This window comes from Phyllobates terribilis, unplaced genomic scaffold (genome assembly GCF_046119375.1).
Source record: "Phyllobates terribilis strain yellow unplaced genomic scaffold, ASM4611937v1 Scaffold_11__3_contigs__length_659146591, whole genome shotgun sequence".
NCBI classification, from domain to species: domain Eukaryota; kingdom Metazoa; phylum Chordata; class Amphibia; order Anura; family Dendrobatidae; genus Phyllobates; species Phyllobates terribilis.
In genome coordinates this window covers 527,751,333-527,776,011 of record NW_027362771.1, presented here as the reverse complement: position 1 = coordinate 527,776,011, position 24,679 = coordinate 527,751,333, and the positions used below count along the sequence as shown (strand labels likewise).

At 44.2% G+C, this 24,679-nt stretch overlaps 2 protein-coding genes across 12 annotated transcripts in view; one reads left to right on the top strand and one right to left on the bottom strand.

Annotated features, from left to right (window-relative positions):
* The window catches only part of SH2D6 (SH2 domain containing 6), an 88,194-nt gene extending 69,819 nt beyond the window's left edge, over window positions 1-18,375 (bottom strand). For 2 of the 6 annotated variants that reach the window (XM_073653705.1, XM_073653711.1), the window contains exons 1-3: window positions 18,035-18,181; window positions 4,458-4,483; window positions 4,336-4,370 (exon numbers count right to left, since the gene is read on the bottom strand). In XM_073653705.1, the coding sequence (XP_073509806.1) occupies window positions 4,336-4,370; window positions 4,458-4,483; window positions 18,035-18,114 (141 nt within the window). In that variant the 5' untranslated portion in view covers window positions 18,115-18,181. The other 4 variants (XM_073653708.1, XM_073653710.1, XM_073653706.1 and 1 more) reach the window with 4 other exon arrangements.
* Window positions 18,376-18,441: 66 nt separating this feature from the next.
* Window positions 18,442-24,679, top strand: part of LOC141166736 (DNA-directed DNA/RNA polymerase mu-like) — a 59,416-nt gene continuing 53,178 nt past the window's right edge. For 4 of the 6 annotated variants that reach the window (XR_012251346.1, XR_012251344.1, XM_073653703.1 and 1 more), the window contains exons 1-4: window positions 18,442-18,574; window positions 18,789-18,991; window positions 22,396-22,588; window positions 23,719-23,911. Coding sequence is in view for 2 of the 6 variants with exons in the window: in XM_073653703.1 (XP_073509804.1) it covers window positions 18,907-18,991; window positions 22,396-22,588; window positions 23,719-23,911 (471 nt within the window). In the remaining 4 variants the exon portion in view is untranslated. Of the gene's footprint in view, window positions 18,575-18,788; window positions 18,992-19,039; window positions 19,106-22,395; window positions 22,589-23,718; window positions 23,912-24,679 lie in introns of all 6 variants that reach the window. The other 2 variants (XR_012251347.1, XR_012251345.1) reach the window with 2 other exon arrangements.

Sequence of the window (24,679 nt, the reverse complement as noted above, 5' to 3'; positions counted from 1 at the left end):
GCAATACCCCATATGTGGCTGTATCGTACCGCTCAGCCATACGGCGAGATCTGGGGGGGACGGAGCGCTATTTGACAATTGGAGAACAAATTATTGTAGAATAGGCATTTGGATTTGGGAGCACAAAATTTTCTGAATTTCTTTTGGGGGGCAAGGGCCATTTTGCTTTTCCAGAGCCTTTCTGCTACCAGTAACTTGGAAGTCCCTTATATTTTTAACAGATGACGGACCTGAGTGGGGACTAGCTTTTTTGAGGACCGAGTTGAAGCTTTTATTGGGAACATTTTATGTAACATTTATCCGGCGCTCTAGGCTGAGCACTTACATCGGGGTTTCCATCTAAATTTCCAAGTGATGTAATTCAGATGAAACCCCTGCGGGATCCATTCACTGTAATGAGGCAGCAGAGTTACTCTGGACTCCGTCTGGCCTCTGTTTAGCGGTGTCCTTTTTTTCTGAAGTGCACAAAACTGTGGCCAACCGCACTTTTATACACGCCTAAAACAAATGATACCGTGGGATCACAGGCCAGACGGCATCCACAGTGGCCTATATCTGCCTCATTACAGGGAATCTTCCGTCATGGGTTCTGGCTGAATCACGTATTTCAGAGATTTACACGGAAACTCTGGTGCAAGCGCTCAGCGCAGAGCGCAGGATAAATGTGGGCAGAGCCTTACTGCGAACTTTGGGAGACATAATAAACAAATCAGTAGCAGGTGAAGAATTGGTTTTATTTATTTTTTACGCCGTTCCTCGTGTGATATAACTGATTAGATTACTTTATTCTTCGGGTCGGTGCGATTACAGAGATACCAGATTTATATCGGGTTTTTATGACTGACAGCTGTCACACACTAAGAGACGCTTTTTTTTGCAAAATCTAGTTTTTGCATCGCCATATTTTGAGAGCTATAATTTTTCCATATTTCGGCCGACAGAGTCATGTGACGGCTTGTTTTTTGCGGGACGAGTTGACATTTTTATTGGTACCATTTTTGGGTAAGTGACATTTTTTGATCGCTTTCTATTCCGTTTTTTGGGAGGTAAAATTAACAAAAACCAACAATTCAGGAATTGTTTTTTGAGGTTTTTTTTTATGCCGTTCTGCGTGTGGTAAAAGTGATCAGGCAGCGTTATTCTTCGGGACAGTACGTTTACAGTGATACTACACTTACTGTATTTTTTTTTATGTTTTGGCGCTTTTACACAATAAAACAAATTTATAGAAAAAATATTTTCTGAGCGCTTTAACTTTTTTATTTTTCGGCTGATGGAGCTGTATGGCGGCTTTTTTTTTGCGGAACAAGATGACGATTTCAGCGGTACCATTTTTATTTCCATTTTGCTTTTTGATCGCCTTTTTTTCCACTTTTTGTTTGGCGATATGATGAAAAAGCATATTTTTTTGCTCCGTTTTTTTATTTATTTTTATTACGGTGTGCACAGAAGGAGTTAATTAGTGTGACAGTTTTATAGATCGGGTTGTTTCGGATGCGGCGATACCAAATATGTGTACTTTTTTTGGTTTTGCATAAATATACGGATTTATTGGTTAATATTTTATTTATTTATTTTTATTTATTTTGTGATTTTTTTTTTGTAACAGTTTAAAAACATTTTTTTTTACTTTTTTACTTAGTCCCTGTATGGGACATTAATTTTTATTTTTCTGATCACTGATCTCATGTAATGTAATAGACATGTATTACATTACATGAGATCTTTGCTGACTGTTTCACAGTCAGTGTGTCCTGCCAGGCTTCAGCTGCAGGCTGAGCCTGGCAGGACACCATATATGGCAGATCTGGAAGCGATCATGTGACCTCCAGCTGCCATAGCAACGCCAGGTCCTGGAAGGTATCAGGGGTCGTCGGAGAGGTAAGTAAGACGAACCCTCTCCTCTATCTTCTATATGCCGCAATCACTATATATCGCGGCATATAGAACATAGCAAAGGGTTAACATCATTGGGACCTGATCCAATCAAGAGAATGCCAAGAGTGTGCAAAGCAGTCATCAAAGCAAAAGGTGGCTACTTTGAAGAACCTAGAATATAAGACATATTTTCAGTTGTTTCACACTTTTTTGTTAAGTATATAATTCCACATGTGTTAATTCATAGTTTTGATGCCTTCAGTGTGAATGTACAATTTTCATAGTCATGAAAATACAGAAAAATCTTTAAATGAAAAGGTGTGTCCAAACTTTTTGACTGTACTGTATATATACTCTATTTTAAATGCTTTGACTCAAAATAAATTGCAGCTCTCTCATTATATGCGCATGCATAGCGTCATAGACCAGCTGCTACTAAGAAACCTCATCTTAGGATTGTTATGGATACACATAGATGCTAAAAGGGAAAGGAGCATATATAATAAAGAGAGAGAGGTGTGTATAAAACATTAATGTATATCAACGTATAAGCTTGCCGCATTAGTCAAAGACTACAAATATGCACAGCATGGAAGGGAATCTCAATACCTGGTGGTCCGTGACTCCGTGTGATGCACGCCGACCCCCACTGGAATTTGAGATGATATACCAACACAAACTAGCAAGTATTTGTGAAGTGTTAAGAAAATGTGAAATGGTTTTCTAATTATTAAAAAAATGTAATAGAAAATTGTGACGTACATTTCCATTCAGCCCCCTGTAGTCTGATACTCCTAAATAAAATCTTGCGTGACCAATAACCTCCAGAAATCACATAATTAGTAAATTGAGTCCACCACCTGTGTGTAATTTATTCTCAATATAACTACAGTTGTTCTGTGAAGGCCTCAGAGGTTGTTTGAGAACATTAGGGGTCAAACAAATTCATGAAAACCAATGAGCACACCAGACAGGTCAGGAATAAAGTTGTGTAAAAGTGTAAAGCAGGGATAGGTTATATGAAAAAAACTAGTTTAAGCTCTGAACATCTCACCGAGCACTGTTCAATCCACCATCCCAAAATGGAAGGAGTATGGCACAACTGCAAACCTAGCAAGACATGGCCATCAACCTAAACTGATATTCCAAGCAAGGAGAGCACCAATTAGTGAAGCAGCCAAGAGGCCCATGTTCACTCTGGAGGAGCTGCAGAAATCCACAGGTCATGACCACACCATCCCCACTGTCAAACATGATGGTGGCAGCATCATGCTGTGGAGATGCTTTTCTTCGGCAGGGAAGGTAGTCAGAGTTGATGGAAAGATGGATGGAGCTAAATACAGGGCTATCCTGGAGGAAAACCTGTTAGAGGCTACAAAAGTCTTGAGACTGGGGTGTAGGTTCACCTTCCAGCAGGACAGCGACCCTAAACATACAGCAAGAGCTACAATGGATGGTTTAGATCAAAGCATATTCATGTGTGTGAATGGCTCAGTCATAGTCCAGACCCAAATCCCATTGAGAATCTGTGGCAAGACTTGAAAATTGCTGATCACAGACGTCTCCAATTTCCTTGATCTAGAGACAATTTGCAACAAAGAATTGGAAAAAATTAAGCCTCTAGATGCGCAAAGCTGGTAGAGACAGACCCCAAAAGACTTGCAGCAATAATTGCAGCAAAAGGTGATCCTACAAAGTACTCACTCAGGTGGGCTGAATACAAATGCAAATTAGAATGTTCAGATTTATATTTTCAAAATAATTAGAAAACCATGTATCATTTCCTTTCAGATCACAAATACTTGCTACTTGGTGTTGGTATATCATATAAAATCCTGATTAAAATATATTTAAGTTTGTGAGTGTAAATTGAAAAAATGTGGAAAAGTTCACAGGGTGTGTATAATTTTTCAAGGCATTGTAATCGATAACTTAATCTATAAAAAAACTTATTTTTACAGGATAACCCCTTTAAGAGTCACACGCCGCTTACTGAATATGGCACATTTTACTCCAGCGCACTGCTCATACTAAATGCCAATCTTCATGATTCTGAGCCTTGGTTTCATCTTATTAACAGTAGGGAATATTATTGCAGGATCAGGACTACAAAGGATTTTTTTGTAGTCTGTTACCATGGAGACAGAGAACTTTGCATAGGACAATATAATTGATTTTTGAAGACGATTTAGTAAAATATATGATTATTCATTCTAAATGCATAGGTACCAGTGGTTACAAATGTGAATCTTTTATTTAAAATGAAGCTCAACTTTTGGAGATATTACAAGCATGGTTGATGAGAGCTGATAGGACATGACGATTGGAAAGTGCTGCAGTTCCTTCATTTGGCTACTTTCAAAGATCCAGTTTTTGGAGCCTCACCGATCAGATATTTATGGCATTTCCTATTTATATAAAAACCTCTTTAATAAGTCACACTAGATTTTAAGTTACCGAATTGGTAGAGAGGGCGAGGAGGTGCGACGGACCTGAAAGAAAATGTGCACATACATTACCGTATATAATGCCATAAAAAAATATACATGATGATAATTATAACATATGCTCATACTTACTGCTTCCTATTGCTCCCGTACATAATCTGAAGGAAAAGGGATAAATATATACTGTTCAGATATTAAGCAAAGCACAAAAAAAAGATTTGTGTCACACCACTGATATCACGTTGAATATGAGAGTGGACATGGTGATAGTATCGAATGGCGGCTGTTCAGATGAATGGCTATCATCAATGTAACATGTGGAGCCTGACAGTGAGACCTTCTGCAGACACATGGGGTGGGCTCCCTTCCCAATAAGTATGCGCTCTGACTCCCTTCCCAATAAGTATGTGCTCTGGCTCCCTTCCCAATAAGTATGTGCTCTGGCTCCCTTCTCAATAAGTATGTTCTCTGGCACCTTTCCCAATAAGTATGTGCTCTGGCACCCTTCCCAATAAGTATGTGCTCTGGCACCCTTCCCAATAAGTATGTGCTCTGGCTCCTTTCACAATAATAATAATAATAATAATAATTTTTATTTATATAGCGCCAACATATTCTTCAGCACTTTACCGTTAAGTGGGGACATGTACAGACAATAAATTCAATAAAATTTAAGACAGTTTAAACAGTTAAATTAGGAGTGAGATCTCAGCTCGCAAGCTTACATTCTACAAGGAAATGGGGGGGGACCCAATAGGTGGACACAATAGGTGAAAAGTGTTTGTTATTTCAGGTCAGACAATTATAATAAATAGGGATTTTCATATAAAGCTGCATGATACGGTCATCAGCCAGTATGTTAAAGTGCAATAATCAAGTACCGAGTGCAGTTATCTTGTGCATGGAGGGTGTGGAGACAGATGAATAGTAGGGAGCAGATTCTGAATAATATTTAGAAGGAGGGAACAGGGGAAAGTTAGTTTACTGAGTAGTTGAGGTGGTAGGCTTCTTTAAAGAGATGGGTTTTTAAAGCGCGCTTGAAGACATGGGGGCTAGGCATCAGTCGGATCGTCTGGGGTAGTGCATTCCAGAGTACTGGCGCAGCACATGAGAAGTCTTGGAGACGGAGGTGCAAGGTTCGGATTTTGGGGGATGTTAGTCTTAGGTCATTTGTAGAACGGAGGGCACGTGTAGGGCGATAGACAGAGATGAGAGAGGAGATATAAGGCGGTTCAGAACTGTGGAGAGCTTTGTGGGTAAGAGCGATGAGTTTATATTGGACCCTGTAGCGAATGGGCAGCCAGTGTAATCACTGGCACAAGATGGAGGCATCGGTGAAGCGGCTGGACAGAAATACGACCGTGGCTGACGCATTCAGGACGGATTGGAGAGGAGAAAATTTGGTAAGAGGGAGACCGATCAGAAGAGAGTTGCAGTAGTCCAGACGAGAGTGAATAAGAGCGACAGTAAGAGTTTTAGCAGTTCCAAGGGTGAGAAAAGGTCAGATTCTGGAGATGTTTTTAAGATGCAGGTGACAAGAGCGAGTGAGTGATCGGATATAGGGAGTAAAGGAAAGATTAGTGTTGAATATGACCCCAAGGCAGCGGGTGTGCTTCTTGGGAGTTATGGTTAACCCTCCAAGGTAATTTCGATGTTGGTAGAGTTAGGTTAGTAGAGGGGAGAAACACAAGAAGTTCAGTTCTAGAGAGATTCAGTTTAAGATAGAGGGAGGACATGATGTTAGAGACAGCAGACAGACAATCCTTGGTATTTTGTATTAGGGTAGGGGTGATGTCAGGTGAAGAAGTGTATAATTGGGTGTCATCAGCATAGAGATGATACTGGAACCCAAATCTGCTGATTGTTTGTCCAATAGGGGCAGTGTATAGAGAGAAAAGGAGGGGGCCTAGGACTGAACCCTGTGGAACCCTGATAGTAAGGGGATGAGGAGAGGAAGAGGAGCTGGCAAAAGATACAGTGACGGACCAGTCAGAGAGGTAGGAGGAGAACCAGGAGAGAACGGTTTCCTTGAGGCCTATTGAGCGGAGCATAGTGAGGAGGAGCTGGTGATCCACAGTGTCAAATGCGGCAGAGAGATCCAGGAGAATCAGCAGGGAGCAGTGACCTTTAGATTTAGCTGTTAGTAGATCATTAGAGACTTTAGTGAGGGCAGTTTCAGTGGAGTGTAAGGAGCAGAAACCAGATTGTAGAGGGTGGAGGAGAGAGTTATCTGAGAGATAGAGTGATCTGACAGAATATGTATGTGCTCTGGCATCCTTACCAATAAGTATGTGCTGTGGCTCCCTTCCCAATAAGTATGTGCTCTGGCACTCTTCCCAATAAGATTGTGCTGTGGCTCCCTTCCCAATAAGTATGTATTCTGGCAACCTTCCCAATAAATATGTGCTCTAGCTTATTATGATTGAACTGTCCCTATAAACATCAGTTCCCTCAATATAAAAGAATCATCAATAAATCCAATTATCGGATTCTCCTCTTCGGTCCACTTGTTAAAATATCTTCTCATCTTACATGTGACTATGCACTTATAGCTACTAATGGGGATTCCACTTAGAATTATGTCCAGATACAGGGTAACCTGCTGATATATAGTGCCCACATGATACTACCATACTGTTCATAAATACATTAAAAAAATGTATTCGGTACTAATATCTTATTAAATTTGGAATTCCTTGGAAACACATTTTATTTTAGCTGTACTGTTTAATAATATATTATAACAGATATTACAAAGAATATGCTCCACACCCACTGAAGATGTCCTATAAATTAGTAAAGTACATGTCCCTAGACCCTCAACGTTCGCTCAAAGCACTGTACAACATTGCTCAGCCCCTGCATGAACGTTCGTACTGTGGTGTATGGACCCACAGACTTTCTATTGAGCCCATACATCCCTATGCAAACATCTATGCAGGGACTGAGTACTGCTGCATAGCGGTTTCAGCAGTTTGGATATGGAGAAACAAACTTAAATCATTTTTAGGGGGAAATAAAAATACTAAAATTAAAATAATGAGGTTGCATAAGTGTGAACACCCTCTTGTAATTGGGGATGTGGTTGTGTTCAGAATTAACCAATTACACTTAAACTCATCTTAAATAGTGCAGAGATGCCATCATGTACAGGATTCTGATTAACCCCCTCTCCCCCCTAGCCTGTTTTCACCTTCATGACCAGGCCAAATCTTACAATTCTGACCACTGTCACTTTATGTGATAATAACTCTGTAACGCTTCAACGGATCCCACTGATTCTGAGATCTCACTGATTCTGAGAATGTTTTTTCGTTACACATTGTACTTTATGATGGTGGTAAATTTACGTACATATTTTTTGGGTTTATTTGTAAAAACATTGGAATATTTGGCGAAAATTTCGCAATTTTCAAACTTTTAATTCATATGCATATTTATGTCTATATACAGCTCTGGCAAAAAATTAAGAGATCAGTGCAAAATTTTCATTTTCTCTGATTTTTCTCTTTATAGGTATATTTTTGAGTAAAATGTACATTGATGTTTTATTCTATACACTACTCACAACTTGTCTCCGACATTCAAAGCAATTTTGAATTTATTTGCAGCAAATGAGAAATCGTCAAAATAATAAAAAAGAAACAATAATACAAAGAAAACAAGTTCTTATTCATTTAGAAACAACAATACTCATGTTTTAACTCAGGAAGAGTTCAGAAATCAATATTTGGTGGAATAACCATGATTGTTAATCACAACTTTCATGCGTCTTGGCTGCTTTCCACCAGTGTTGCACGCTGCTTTTGGGTGACCTTATGCCACTCCTGGCACAAAGATTTAAGCAGTTCTTCTTTGTTTGATGGCTTGTGACTATCCATCTTCCTCCTGATTACATTCCAGAGGTTTTCAATGGTGTTCAGGTCTGGAGATTGGGCTGCCATGACAGGGTCTTGATGTGGTGCTCCTTCATCCACACATTGATTGACCTAGCTGTGTGGCATGGGGCATTGTCCTGCTGGAAAAAAACAGTCCTCAGAGTTGGGGAACATTGCCTGAGCAGAAGGAAGCAAGTGTTTTTCAAGGATAACCTTGTATGCGGCCTGATTCCTACGTCCTTCGCAAAGATTAACCTGCCCAATTCCAGCCTTGATGAAGCATCACCAGATCATCACCGATCTTCCACCAAATTTCATAGTGGGTGCACGACACTGTGGCTTGTATGCCTCTTCAGGTCTCCATCTAACCATTAGACGACCAGGTGTTGGGCAAAGCTGAAAATTAGACTCATCAGAGAAGATTACCGAACTCCAGTCCTCTATGGTCCAATCCTTATGGTCTTTGGTAAACTTCAGCCTGGCTCTCCTTGGCTTCTCATTGATGAAAGGCTTTTTTCTAGCTTTACATGACTTGAGGCCTCTAGGAGCCTGTTACGAGCTATTCTTGCCTTGCACTTCACCCCAGCAGCCATTTGGCATTCCTTTTGTAGGTCACTTGATGTCATCCTGTGGTTGCCAAGTGACATTCGAATAAGATGACGGTCATCCCGGTCAGTGGAGAGTCGCTTTCGCCCTCTGCCGGTCTGTAGCTTTGTTGTCCCCAATGTCTGCTGCTTGATCTTGTTGTAATGGACTGCCGTCTTCGAAATTTTAAGGATGGAGGCAACATGACGCTCACTGTATCCCTCTGCTAGTAAAGCCAGAATTGAGCCCTTCTTTTCCTCAATCAAGACTTTTCTTTTCAACTCCTTTGGCATGGTTAAAAATTATTTTTTCATTCAAATTACTTTTGGGCTATTCCTAGCACTTGTTTTGCCATCCAGCTTGTCCTATTGCAAGAGGACTGTGAAGACCACAGCAGTGTTTTTTATGCTTTCCCTCGTTACATAAGATTTGGTTCAGGTGATCACCTAATCAGAAGCACATTAAGTAGAATGAGGTGGACTTTAGTTGGAATTCAACTGACACTGGAAGAGAATGGCTGTCAGACATGTAGAGATGGGGATTTTTAGAAAACTGTGCAATGGTCTCTTAATTTTTGCCAGAGCTGTATATAATAGTGCAGTATATGCCTGTTCCTGTCCCCGCTGTCTGTATATATATGTATATATATATATACAGTACAGACCAAAAGTTTGGACACACCTTCTCATTTAAAGATTTTTCTGTATTTTCATGACTATGAAAATTGTACATTCACACTGAAGGCATCAAAACTATGAATTAACACATGTGGAATTATATACTTAAAAAAAAAGTGTGAAACAACTGAAAATATGTCTTATATTCTAGATTCTTCAAAGTAGCCACCTTTTGCTTTGATGACTGCTTTGCACACTCTTGGCATTCTCTTGATGAGCTTCAAGAGGTAGTCACCGGAAATGGTCTTCCAACAATCTTGAAGGAGTTCCCAGAGATGCTTAGCACTTGTTGGCCCTTTTGCCTTCATTTTGCGGTCCAGCTCACCCCAAAACATCTCGATTGGGTTCAGGTCTGGTGACTGTGGAAGCCAGGTCATCTGGCGTAGCACCCCATCACTCTCCTTCTTGGTCAAATAGCCCTTACACAGCCTGGAGGTGTGTTTGGGGTCATTGTCCTGTTGAAAAATAAATGATGGTCCAACTAAACGCAAACCGGATGGAATAGCATGCCCTGCAAGATGCTGTGGTAGCCATGCTGGTTCAGTATGCCTTCAATTTTGAATAAATCCCCAACAGTGTCACCAGCAAAGCACCCCCACACCATCACACCTCCTCCTCCATGCTTCACGGTGGGAACCAGGCATGTAGAGTCCATCTGTTCACCTTTTCTGCGTCGCACAAAGACACGGTGGTTGGAACCAAAGATCTCAAATTTGTACTCATCAGACCAAAGCACAGATTTCCACTGGTCTAATGTCCATTCCTTGTGTTCTTTAGCCCAAACAAGTCTCTTCTGCTTGTTGCCTGTCCTTAGCAGTGGTTTCCTAGCAGCTATTTTACCATGAAGGCCTGCTGCACAAAGTTTCCTCTTAACAGTTGTTGAAGAGATGTGTCTGCTGCTAGAACTCTGTGTGGCATTGACCTGGTCTCTAATCTGAGCTGCTGTTAACCTGCGATTTCTGAGGCTGGTGACTCAGATAAACATCCTCAGAAGCAGAGGTGACTCTTGGTCTTCCTTTCCTGGGGCGGTCCTCATGTGAGCCAGTTTCTTTGTAGCGCTTGATGGTTTTTGCAACCTCACTTGGGGACACTTTCAAAGTTTGCCCAATTTTTCGGACTGACTAACCTTCATTTCTTAAAGTAATGATGGCCACACGTTTTTCTTTACTTAGCTGCTTTATTCTTGCCATAATACAAATTCTAACAGTCTATTCAGTAGGACTATCAGCTGTGTATCCACCAGACTTCTGCACAACACAACTGATGGTCCCAACCCCATTTATAAGGCAAGAAATCCCACTTATTAAACCTGACTGGGCACACCTGTGAAGTGAAAACCATTTCCGGTGACTACCTCTTGAAGCTCATCAAAAGAATGCCAAGAGTGTGCAAAGCAGTCATCAAAGCAAAAGGTGGCTACTTTGAAGAACCTAGAATATAAGACATATTTTCAGTTGTTTCACACTTTTTTGTTAAGTATATAATTCCACATGTGTTAATTCATAGTTTTGATGCCTTCAGTGTGAATGTACAATTTTCATAGTCATGAAAATACAGAAAAATCTTTAAATGAGAAGGTGTGTCCAAACTTTTGGTCTGTACTGTATATTAGTGCAGAATAGCGCTGTATATAGACATATCAGTGCAGTATGTACCTGTTCCTTTCCCTGCAGTCTGTATACATATATATATATATATATATATATATACAGTACAGACCAAAAGTTTGGACACACCTTCTCATTTAAAGATTTTTCTGTATTTTCTTGACTATGAAAATTGTATATTCACACTTAAGGCATCAAAACTGAATTAGCACATGTGGAATTATATACTTAACAAAAAAGTGTGAAACAACTGAAAATATGTCTTATATTCTAGGTTCTTCAAAGTAGCCACCTTTTGCTTTGATGACTGCTTTGCACACTCTTAGCATTGTCTTGATGAGCTTCAAGAGGTAGTCACTGGAAATGGTCTTCCAACAATCTTGAAGGAGTTCCCAGAGATGCTTAGCACTTCTTGGCCCTTTTGCCTTCACTCTGTGGTCCAGCTCACCCCAAACCATCTCGATTGGGTTCAGGTCTGGTGACTGTGGAGGCCAGGTCATCTGGCGTAGCACCCCATCACTCTCCTTCTTGGTCAAATAGCCCTTACACAGCCTGGAGGTGTGTTTGGGGTCATTGTCCTGTTGAAAAATAAATGATGGTCCAACTAAATGCAAACCGGATGGAATAGCATGCCGCTGCAAGATGCTGTGGTAGCCATGCTGGTTCAGTATGCCTTCAATTTTGAATAAATCCCCAACAGTGTCACCAGCAAAGCACCCCCACACCATCACACCTCCTCCTCCATGCTTCACGGTGGGAACCAGGCATGTAGAGTCCATCCGTTCACCTTTTCTGCGTCGCACAAAGACACGGTGGTTGGAACCAAAGATCTCAAATTTGGACTCATCAGACCAAAGCACAGATTTCCACTGGTCTAATGTCCATTCCTTGTGTTCTTTAGCCCAAACTTGTCTCTTCTGCTTGTTGCCTGTCCTTAGCAGTGGTTTCCTAGCAGCTATTTTACCATGAAGGTCTGCTGCACAAAGCCTCCTCTTAACAGTTGTTGTAGAGATGTGTCTGCTGCTAAAACTCTGTGTGGCATTGACCTGGTCTCTAATCGGAGCTGCTGTTAACCTGCGATTTCTGAGGCTGGTGACTCGGATAAACTTATCCTCAGAAGCAGAGGTGACTCTTGGTCTTCCTTTCCTGGGGCGGTCCTCATGTGAGCCAGTTTCTTTCTAGCGCTTGATAGTTTTTGCAACTGCACTTGGGGACACTTTCAAAGTTTTCCCAATTTTTCGCACTGACTGACCTTAATTTCTTAAAGTAATGATGGCCACTCGTTTTTCTTTACTTAGCTGCTTTTTTCTTGCCATAATACAAATTACAGTCTATTCAGTAGGACTATCAGCTGTGTATCCACCTGACTTCTGCACAACACAACTGATGGTCCCAACACCATTTATAAGGCAAGAAATCCCACTTATTAAACCTGACAGGGCACACCTGTGAAGTGAAAACCATTTCTGGTGACTACCTCTTGAAGCTCATCAAGAGAATGCCAAGAGTGTGCAAAGCAGTCATCAAAGCAAAAGGTGGCTACTTTGAAGAACCTAGAATATAAGACATATTTTCAGTTCTTTCATACTTTTTTGTTAAGTATATAATTCCACATGTGTTAATTCATAGTTTTGATGCCTTCAGTGCGAATGCACAATTTTCATAGTCATGAAAATACAGAAAAATCTTTAAATGAGGTGTGTCCAAACTTTTGGTCTGTACTGTATATTAGTGTAGTATAGAGCTGTATATATCTATCAGTGCAGTATATACCTGTTCTGTCCCCGTGCCATCTGTATGTTTATATATATATGTATATATTAGTGCAGTATAGAACTGTATAGATAAATTAGTGCCATATAGATATTAGTGCAGTATAGAGCTGTATATATAGATATATATATTTGTGCAGCAGTATATACCTGTTCTGTCACAGTGCCGTCTGTCTGTGTATATATATATAGCGTATATATATAGCGTATATGGCTTCGGGGGAGGGAATGATTACAGGACAAAGAAACAGAACTATTAAATTTTATTTTACACAGCTCTTGTCTTGTGACAAATGGTGAATAAGGGAGGGTTGAGAGGGGTTTGGGAGAAATTGTTAATATTGTCTTAATATCACCTTGATATCTCCCCCTCTTTGAGGTGGCATAGGGGCTGATTTACAGATCGCCCCTTAAGCCTACCTCCTCGGTATCTCCTTGACGGCACAGCCCGTCGGCGTTGCCATGTTCACTACCCATCTTGTGCTGAATGGGAAATTGGAATGCTGTAGAGCCAGGCTCCACCGCAGTGGTTTCCCATTGTCACCGGACACCCGATGCAGCCAGCTGAGGGGGTTGTAGTCAGTCACTACGGTGAAGTTGCGCCCGTATAGATAAGGCTGCAGCTTCCACATGGCCCACACTATAGCGAGGCACTCCTTCTCTACAGTAGCGTATGCCACTTCCAGGGGTAAGAGCTTGTGGCTGACGAACATCACCGGATGCTCTTCCCCCAGCCCGTTTACCTGGCTGAGCACAGCACCCAGGCCAAACGCACTGGCGTCCGTTTGGACTAAAAACTGCCGGGCGAAGTCCGGGGCCTGAAGGACTGGGGAACTGGTCAGGGCAGCTTTCAGCGCCATGAAGGACAGCTCACAGTCAGCTGTCCAGTTGACTGTCAGTGGTAGCTTCTTTTTCGTGAGGTCCGTCAGAGGCTTAGCAAGGGCACTATAGTTGGGGACAAACTTCCTATAGTACCCTGCCATACCCAAGAAGGACATCACCTGCTTCTTGGGTTTAGGGGAGGGCCATCAATCTTCCCAGGCTCTAGCTTCAGAGTTCCGCCACCAACTCAGTACCTTGAGCAGCTGGTTGACTAATCGCTGGAAAGTGGCAGGTGAATTCCTCATGCCAAACGGCATGACGAGGGATTCATACAGCCCGAACAGTGTAATGAAGGCGGACCTCTCCTGGGCCTCCTGAGACAGAGGAATCAGCCAGTATCCTCGACTCAGGTCCATAATGGTCAAGTACTGGGCCCCGGCTATGCGATCCGGCAGCTCATCGATGTGTGGCATTGGGTATGTATCGGGATCTGTGATGGCATTTAGCCTCTTGTAGTCCACGCAGAACCAGGTTGTCCAGTCCTTTTTCGGGACTAGGACTACAGGCGAGGCCCATGCACTTTTTGACCTTTTGGCTCACCCCCAGGTCCAACATCTCATCTATCTCCGCCTTCATGTCTTTCTGCACCTCTAGAGAGACACGGTAAGTGGATTGATGGACTGGCGGGTGACTCCCTGTGTGCACCTGGTGGACAGCTAGCTGCGTCCTCCCTGCTACACCCGTGAAGAGGGTCAGGTAAGGCCGGAACACCTCCCGCAGCTGGGACTTCTGGTCCTTGGATAGCTGCAGGTTGAATTCCGCGTCCTCAATAGACCCTCCGCTCCGGGCGGCGGCCAGTAAGTACCCCGGAGGGGCTTACAGCCACAGGAAAATATCCACATTGTTCCCTAGCTGACGGGTGCAGAGTGTACTTTAATGAGAAAAAACAATTAACTTGTATATATACAGCTCTATACTGCACTAACATATATATATATATATTAGATGGAGGCCCGATGCTATTGCATCGAGAGGGCGGTAATGTCACGATGGGGGCAGGCTTTGCAGCGTTGAGAATTTCTCCCCCCATGTGCTCACCCACCTATCCACTCTCTCTTTCCCCCCATGTGCTGACTTCTCCCATCTGTGCTCTCTTCTTTGACCTGTCTACCCCATGTGCAATCCCCCTTGTCTGCTTTCTCTCTACTTCCTGTGCTGTTTTCTCTCCTCATGTGCTGTACCATTTGAGCTGTCTCCCCCCTGTGCTCTGTGTCTCTCCCCCCTGTGCGCTTTCTCTCTCCCCCATCTGCTGTCTTCTCTCATGTGATCTCTTCTTTGACCTGTGTACCCCATGTGCTTTCCCCCTTGTCTGCTCTCTCTCTCCACCTCTGTGCTGTCTTCTTCCCTCATGTGTTCTCTCGTTTGAGCTGTCTCCCCGCGCAGTAAATCAGACCGCCGCCATCTTTGTGCAGGCAGATAGCGGAGGTCACATTAAAACTGCGCATGCGCTCCTCCTTTACAAAGATGGCGGCGGTCAGTGAATCATTTGGCACCACTCAACACTACACCACTCCTGTCCTGCAGGGGGCCTAAATGCACTAGGGTGCTGCCCCGGCCCGGGATAGAGGAGATGGGGGGAACCAAAGATAGGGGGAACCATGTAGTGGGTGAGGGTGGAGGACACACTTTTAGGAAACACCTATTCATTCATATTTAATCTACGGCCATCTTAGGTTTAAGGTCTTTGATTGTGGTCTTCTGCCAGAGTCCAGCAAAAGTCTGCAGCTGACTGAAGATACACTGTCCTCGTACTCTGGCCTTGAGACGAGGAGCGGGTCAGAGTTAACCACTGTCTCTAACCAGTCAAGGTCCTGACCTAAGAAGGCCCTGGAGGGGAGCAGAGGAGATAGGCTCCACAGGCAAAAGGATCCCAGGGGGATACGGACGGAGCGGAGTCGCCACCTGTATTCTTTACTCTGGCCTAGTCAGAGGGATTCCTGCTGCAAAAGGGGTGACCGGCCCCCGATATCTGACTTTGCTACTTCACGTCTCAGTCAGAAAAGCCCGGAGGCTTAGTAGATCCCAGAGGAATACAGACGGAGCGGCCTACGCCACCTGTATCTCTCACACTGCGTTTATCCAGTGGGACCCGGCCTTACAACACATTCGTACCACACACAGTCAGGAGAAGACTTAGTGGGAGAACAACTTACCAAGGAGAGGAACACACACCAGAGGGGTCTCGACAGGTGCTCCTGATCTACCTGGAAAGTGCTGAGCCCCCTTCCCGCAGCCGCAGTACGCCGTGTGTAGCAGAGAGAAGCTTTGCAGCTGAAAGTTCATCCCAAGTGAGTAAAGACCCGGATGACTTCATACACCGTCTCAGCTTGTTATTTCCTGCGCGGCACTGCACCCACCATTCCTTCTCACTCTGTCCGGAGGCCTGCTCCGCCTGTGGGGAGCTGTCCCATCTTAGCTGCCCGTAACACCGGCCTCAGTGGACTGAAGCAGCGCTGGTGCCCATCACCGGAAACCGCAGGTGGCGTAGTCGGAAAATACCACTCTTACTTGAAAGCCCATTATATCTTTTATGTCACTGCCCTGGGCACGGACCGAGTCTAGACCACGACTGCCTCCCCCGCTACCCCTACACCGACCCGGCTCCGAGTAACCCCATTTCCCAGGGAGGGCTAGAGTGTCACACTTGACCTTCTTGTAATGGACTGCCGTCTTCGATGGTGATTTTTAGAAAACTGTGCGGTGGTCTCTTAAATTTTGCCAGAGCTGTATATACAGCTCTATACTGCACTAACATACAGTGGGTACAGAAAATATTCAGACCCCTTTAAATTTTTCACTCTTTGTTTCATTGCAGTCATTTGGTAAATTCTAAAAAGTTCATTGTTTTTTTCTCATTAAAGTACACTCTGCACCCCATCTTGACTGAAAAAAAAACAGAAATGTAGAATTTTTTGCTAATTGATTAAAAAAGAAAAACCGAAATATCACATGGTCATAAGTATTCAGACCCTTTGCTCAGACACTCATATTTAAGTCACATGCTGTCCATTTCTTTGTGATCCTCCTTGAGATGGTTCTACTCCTTCATTGGAGTCCAGCTGTGTTTAATTAAACTGATAGGACTTGATTTGGAAAGACACACACCTGTCTATATAAAACCTCACAGCTGACAGTGCATGTCAGACCAAATGAGAATCGTGAGCTCAAAGGAACTGCCCAAGGAGCTCAGAGACAGAATTGTGGCAAGGCACAGATCTGGCCTAGGTTACAAAAGAATTTCTGCATTACTCAAGGTTCCTAAGAGCACAGTGGCCTCCATAATCTTTAAATGGAAGAAGTTTGGTACCACCAGAAGTCTTCCTAGACCCGGCCGTCCAGCCAAACTGAGCAATCGTGGGTAAAAAGTCTTGGTGAGAGAGGTAAAGAAGAACCCCAAGATCACTGTGGCTGAGCTCCAGAGATGCAGTAGGGAGATGGGAGAAAGTTCCACAAAGTCAACTATCACTGCAGCCCTCCACCAGTCGGGCTATTATGGCAGAGTGGCCCGAAGGAAGCCTCTACTCAGTGCAAGACATATGAAAGCCCACATAGAGTTTGCTCAAAAACACATGAAGGACTCCCAGACTATGAGAAATAAGATTCTCTGGTCTGATGAGACGAAGATAGAACTTTTTGGTGATAATTCTAAGCGGTATGTGTGGAGAAAACCAGGCACTGCTCAATACAATCCCCGTGTCCCCGTGCCATCTGTATGTATATATTAGTGCAGTATATAGATATATGCGGGTAGTATGTATCTGTTGTGTCCCCACGCCGTCTGTATGTATATATTAGTACAGTATAGAGTTGTATGTATAGATGTATATAGATATATCCGGGTAGTATGTACCTGTTGAGTCCCCGCGCTGTCAGTATGTATATATTAGTACAGTATAGAGTTGTGTGTGTGTATATATATATATATATATATATATATATATATATATATATACACACATATCTATATATATATATAGTGCAGTATATAGATATATCCGGGCAGTATGTACCTGTTGTGTCCCTGCGCAGTCTGTATGTATATATTAGTGCAGTATAGAGTTGTATGTATATATATATAAATATATAGTGCAGTATATAGATATATCCGGACAGTATGTACCTGTTGAGTCCCCGTGCCTTCTGTATGTATATATTAGTGCAGTATAGAGCTGTATATGTATAGATATATATAGATATATCCGGGCAGTATGTACCTGTTGAGTCCCCGTGCCTTCTGTATGTATATATTAGTGCAGTATAGAGCTGTATATGTATAGATATATATAGATATATCCGGGCAGTATGTACCTGTTGAGTCCCCGCGCCTTCTGTGCCCGCTGCTCCTCCGTACAATGAGTCTTGTTCCCATTATTTGGGTATATTTGCATTTTATTGTTTTAATAAAGAGGAAGTGCCGGGCGGATAATGGACAGACGCGGAGTTCAGCCCCGATTTGACTACCTGTCTGGTGCAGGGGTGACTGTCCCGCTGCGGCCACCAGCAGTGCTGACACCACCCTCCCCTCACCTGTCAGCAGCGCTATACTGGAAGCGCTGGAGCCGCAGGTAGCAGATCGCTGCCGCTGACCGCTGCACATGCGCGACCTGCCGGGTGGGCGGGGCTTCCTTTGATAGACGGCTCAGTCTAGTAAATGCGCTAGTGGGATATTTAAAGGGGCGGAGCTGTCTCCGGGTGCGTATACAGGATCATTTGCATAGGGGCGTGGTCATAGAAGCGGAAGTCTGTGAGGCTGCGCAGTGGGTGATGAGGACAGGAGGCCAAGTTTGGAGGGAAGGTGCATGGGAATGGAGGGAAGGGGGGCGCAGCAGAGCACTGGGGATTAACAAGGTGGGTAGACCCAGCCATGGGTACTGGGATTAGTGGTAAAGCCTGGGTGGGTGGTGTACAGGTGTGTGCATGTTGGGGGCACTCAGGGTGGGGGCATTTGTTTTGGCTTAGAGCCCTGTTCACATTGAGTGCTGTTTTGTGCAGTGTGTGTGTTGGGTTATAGTGTTTTTCCAGTGTGGAGTCTATAATTTGCTTTGGGTGTTTTTTTTTTAAGGCAGTGTTCAGATGGAGCCGACGAGTTGTGTTTTTTGCATAGAATGTGGAATTTTGCCGTTTCCTGGTAAAACCCCTCAACTTGATGGCACCGTCTGTGTCCTCTCTCTGCCCCCGGTATGCTCCAGCTAGTGTTAGATGAGGAGGCTCGCACTATGGACACCGGCAGGAGGAAACGTTGCACAAGTTCTGTACGAGCTGATGGTAATTTCCATCTTGTAACTTTAGTTCCATTTTTCTCTATCTAATCAGGAGATTGTGATCTGCGGTCGGAGACGGAAGCGAGACGTATCACTCAGCATAACGAGCGTGCGACAAGTAAGTCGGGAGTCTCTGTCTCTGGCGGGAGTGCGTTTTCCAGCGAGTCAGGCGGGATCCCAGCACGGTCATTGAGCAGAATGACGCATGCAAAGCTTAAAGGGAATCGGTCAGCAGGTTTTTCCTATGTAATCTGACAGCAGCATGATGTAGGGACAGAGACCCTGATTCTTGTGATGTCACTTAGTTTACTGGGTGCAGCAGTTATGATACAATCATAGTTTTCTGCGTATAAGCCCACTCACACCAAAGCTTTCTTTGTATAGAGAGCTACTAATCAGTGCTGGAGGTGGACTAGGAAGCACGACGCCAGTTGTCCTACAGTAATAATTTCCTGCCACTGATTGTATTGAAACAGCAAATCACAGCTTATTAAGTGATACATCACTGGAATCAGGGTCTCTGCTCTTATATTACGGTGTTCTCAGATTACATAGCAAAAACCGGGCGACAGATTGCCTTTAAGGCTGGGTGCCCACGTAGCGTTTTTCAAGCGTTTATGCTGCTGAATTTCCGCAGCATAAACGCTTGTGAAACGCTAGGTAATCCGCACCCCATGGTCCCCAAGGGGATTCCGCATGTTCTATGCACATGCTGCGGATTTTTCCGCAGCGTTTATGCTGCGTACAAAAATCCGCAGCATGTCATTTAATTTTGCGGAAGCGCAGCGGAACTCCCGCCATTGACTTGCATTGAAACGCATAGAAACCGCGACTGTACATTTGTACAAGCGGCTTCTATGCGTCTCTATGTGCAGATGGTACCCAGTTCTGGAGGAGAGAAGACTCTCATCCAGACCTGGGTACCATAGAAAACTGTAAAAAAAGAATAAAATAACAAATAAAGTTTATACTCACCTTTCCGAAGGCTTCTATCTGAATGCCGGCATCGCTTGAGGACCTGCGGTGACGTCACAGTCATGTGACCGCAGGCCCTTCACCGCTCTGTCTCGCGATATGCCGGGAACCAGACAGGAACGAGCGCTGCTGCACACATCGGGGCCTCGGGGGTGAGTATCGCTTTATTTGTTTTAATTTTTTACTTTTCACACTGTATAAATCCATGCTGTTTGCATGGATTTATACAGTGTGACCTAGTTGTCAAGCACTTTCCAAGTGATGCTATCGCCTGGAAAGCGCTTGTCAATCTGCATGCGGAAATGCATGTGGATCCGCATGTATTCTGCAGGAAAAACGCATGCACAATCTGCATGTGTTTTTTCTGCCAGGGAGATGCAGAAATGCTGCAGAAATTTTCTGCATCGTGGGCACATAGCCTAAAGGGAATGTGTCACCCCCCCCTGGGCGATATCGGTGATTTAGCACAGAGGCGGCAATTAGGGGAATAGTAAGCAGATAGGAAGGGTTTGCTTGCCGTCCCCCGGACGCCAAGCCTCCGGAAAACAGACTTTGTAAAACCAGATTTCTTTGCTATCAGACCTCTGCTATTGACCATTCAGGTATGTATAGATTTACTTTTCTATACCCTGTATGGCCATAGTAGAGGTCTGATATCGCCCAGGGGGTTGACACATTCCCTTTAAATTATGCAGTTTTTCCAATGGGCACAAAAACGTTCCTGTCCCCATCTGATAAGAGGTGCAGAACTGCAGAGGAGCACAAATGGAAGTCAAAGTTGCATCCATTGAGCTCTGCGTCATTATTACCAATGATTATGTCAGGGATTGTGTAAGAATCAAGGTCATTAGGTATTCATAGAGGGGGGGAACATATAAATGATGGGGTCCTATAGCAAGCTTCAAAATAGTCCCCTGTCCCTAAAAGGTAAAAAGAGTCACAATTATTTGGCGGCGATCAGGCACAGTGTTGCTTTAGAGATGAGTAAGAAGGTATACATTGCGGTTCAGCTCCTGTACAGTATAGCGCCACAAAGAAGCCCCTAAAGTACATTCCCTTACACAATTTGCCCCCTACCACCACAGTGCGCTCCCCCTAAATGCTCCACACACAGCTTGAACAACCCATCCTTTTGTTCTCACAGGAAATAAGTTACCACCAGAGGAGCCTTTCAGCAACTTAAAGGGGTTGTCCAGACACAACATATTGATGGCCTGTCCTTAGCACTAGTGGGGGCCCGATACCCCAGATTTACTCCGCTCTCTTCAATGAAAACACATACACTCTTAGAGGAACTGAGGGTTTGTTTATGGAGGCGTGGGCGACTGCTACTTAGGGTTAACGGGAACCTTTAATGGGTTTTCCCAAGCACATAGATATTGTAAAACCTATCAGACATGAAGAAAAGTCATAATTTACTTGCTGTTTAAAATTCTGGACTGTTCCTGGTCGGTCACATGTGGTCATGTGTCTCCAGATCCTTACTACAAAGTACAGATTAGAACGGAAGGATGCCTGTCACTCAAGCACAGCTCTGCCTGCAGGAGGCGGGGCTCAGCCAGCAGTGTGCGCTGAATGGTGATGTCATTGGGGAGTGGCCAGTGATCCCTGGATAGTATACAGTGAGGGAGGCAGCACAAGCTCCATAAAGAAGAGTTAACTTGTCAACTAGTGGCCAGAGCGGATGGTGCTGGGCGCTATAAAGTGCCAGGTTACATTATAATCAATAACTACATTGCATGACCCATTTCTTCCCTGCAGTACACTGTGCTGCCAGTGTCACCTGTAACATTGACTGCATGAGAGCATCAAGGCAATGCATAGTAGAAGTGTCTGGAGGGAGAAACTATGTGCAGTGATTTATCCCTCTTGAGACTGTATAGGAGTCTCAGGATGGTGCTTTGTCAGTGGAATGAGCGGGCACTGACGCTGCGTGTGGGAGTCAGCTGCGAAGCAGATGCAGGTTTGTCAGAAACCTGAGCGCACTGCCTCCTGGGAAATGTAGTCTGGAGGCGCAGAGGGAGAGCGGCAGAAAGTTCAGGATACAAAGATTAACAGATCATAACAAAAGCCTGAAGGGGGGATAAAAAGTAACATAGGGGTGTGAGGACTCATTACAGGGACAGTCAGATCATTCTTTTTCTTTTTGTGCTTGGAAAAATCCTTTTAATAAGTACAGTCAGCAATCATCTTATCTCTATCCGTCCGCAGCTGAATAGTCTATTGTTTCCTGTTATCGTTCTGGGGAGGACTGAGATCTCCTCAGAAATGTCTGCCCCGTGATCACTACTGTGGGAACCTCTCCATACATATGTAGGACTGATCTCCGCAGCTTTCTGCCATTGTGTATTGTGGGACCTCTCTGTGGTGCTGTATACGGACAGGTGAACAGTTATGGTGATGTCAGACCCTTGTCGTTTGTTTCTGGCTCAGACCTCGTCATGTTCCCGTTCCCACTTAAAAAGAGGAGGAAAGAGGCTGTGGCCCCCACGGATCTAGTAGCCCCACCACTCGTATTTCCTGATGTCTTGATATTCTTGGTTGAGCGAAGAATGGGGGCTGCACGAAGGGGCTTCCTCACATCACTGGCACAGAGGAAAGGATTCGGTGTGGCACACGAATACAGGTACGACTTCAGCATGGCACGGTATATAATGGGGTGATTTAGATGGTTGCATTATTCTATCACTATCATCTCTGGATGTTGGCCACCTATGGACATTTCTCACCATACAGCATTCCAAGTTAACCTTTATGGCCACAGTCAACAAGATGGACTTTTAAAGGGTATCTGTTTGTACCCCTGATTGTCCCCACCTGCTAATCTGATGTGTTACTGTTGCTGCAGTCTTTGAAGGATGTTCATTTTATCCTGCAGCATCACATAAGGCCGGACTAGTCTGGCAGGGTGTCTCTTTCCCCGGACTTGTCCTACCTCTGACCTTCTAATTACGCCTTCTTGCATGTGACTGACAGCCTGAATAATGGTGCGATCAGTATTGTATGAAGGGTGTCAGTCACACCCCGTGAGGCGTGATTAGAAGATCCAAGAGAAGAGATACCTCTGCAGGCTTAAGGGGATTGTCCGGCCTTCAGGTACAAGTCTGCAGTCAGTCACACTATATGACTGCAGACTTATGAATCCCCACATTGCACGTACTGTGAGGATTCTCCGGTCATGTGACCACAGGTATTCGATTTGCATACTTCTGGACACATTCCGACTAGAATGTGTAATGAGTGAGGCCGTGCATGTCTAGTCAGCACGTGACGGCATTTATGCAAATCACATACTTACAGTTACGCTCCCGGCACCGGAGAATCCTCACAGCGAGCAGTGCGAGCGATGTGAGGATTCACAAGTCTACAGTCACAAAATGATTGCAAACTTGTACCCTAAGACCGCACAAACCTTTTAACATATGTGAAGGTCCATACCAGTCCTGGGAATGATTCTGCTTATGAGCCCAAGTACTTGGGTATGCACCTAGTATCGCGTGTGCTCGAGTGACCTGTTCGAATCCCGTGGCCACATGTTTCGTGGCTGTTGGCCAAAAAAGACCACACGGGGATTGCCTGACAAACACAGGCAATCCCTGCATGTTTTGTTTTTGTCTAACAGCCGTGAAACATGCGACCGTGTCACTCGAGCACCGGCCATACTCGGTATATACACGAGCACTTGTGCTCATCACTAGTTACTATGGATCCTGGTGATTGCTCTGTATGATGGCAGTATGCTTGTGTTCCTGGCAGCGGTGCGGTGACGCACGTGGTATCAGAACAGAATTCATTCGCTGATGTCATCTGCTGGATCGAAAGGAAAACTGGGGAGACGATGCAGAGCGCCGACGATCAGACGTTTCCACATATCTTGGACATCAGCTGGTTTACAGAGAGCATGAGCTCAGGAAAACCTGTGCTAGTGGAGGCCAGACACCGTTTAGGGGTAAAGAGACTTATTTTAATTTCGTGTGTGTTCATTTTTGATCTTCCTATAGATGTGGCCGTATTACCAGGGCCTGAGAACTAGCAGAGGCTGAAATGTACATAGTGTCCTGTCTGCGAAGGTCTTTGTCCAAATGGACGTCCTGGTGACCAGGTGGACGCAGGAGCGGCCCAGTGCGATTACATTGGGAGCTCGGCCTAAAACTGACTGCGACAGACTCGGCTTAAAACCATCTAGACCAGGGATGTCAAACTCATAAACAGAGGGCCAAAATGAAAAACTCAGACAAAGTCACGGGTCAACCAGTATACAGAATGATGGGCTCCACACGGCCCTCCATGCAGAATGATGGGCTCCACACGGTCCTCCGTGCAGAATGATGGGCCCCACACAGGGGTGGTTGTTCTGGTGTCGCGGGACAAATATAATCATCCTGCAGGCCAGATTTGGCTTACGGGCCAAAGTTTAACATGTATCGTATGGATGCTGCGATCAATATCGACTACATCATTTAAATGGTTCAGCGAAGAAGGGGGCTCCTTCTTTCACAACACCCCCGTTCTCCATGGGTGTGATTCTAGGGAACAGATGGCCAAGTTGCTTTTTGGTCTGTGAATAAAATTTGAAAAAAAGCTCACAGAAGGCAACAAAAAAGTTTTACCATTCAAAACCTAGTTTTTGTGTTAAAACAAATCTGTAAAAAAATAAATTAAAAATTAGTACACCTATTTGGTAACGCTCTAAAACTGTCACCATTAATTATTTAGG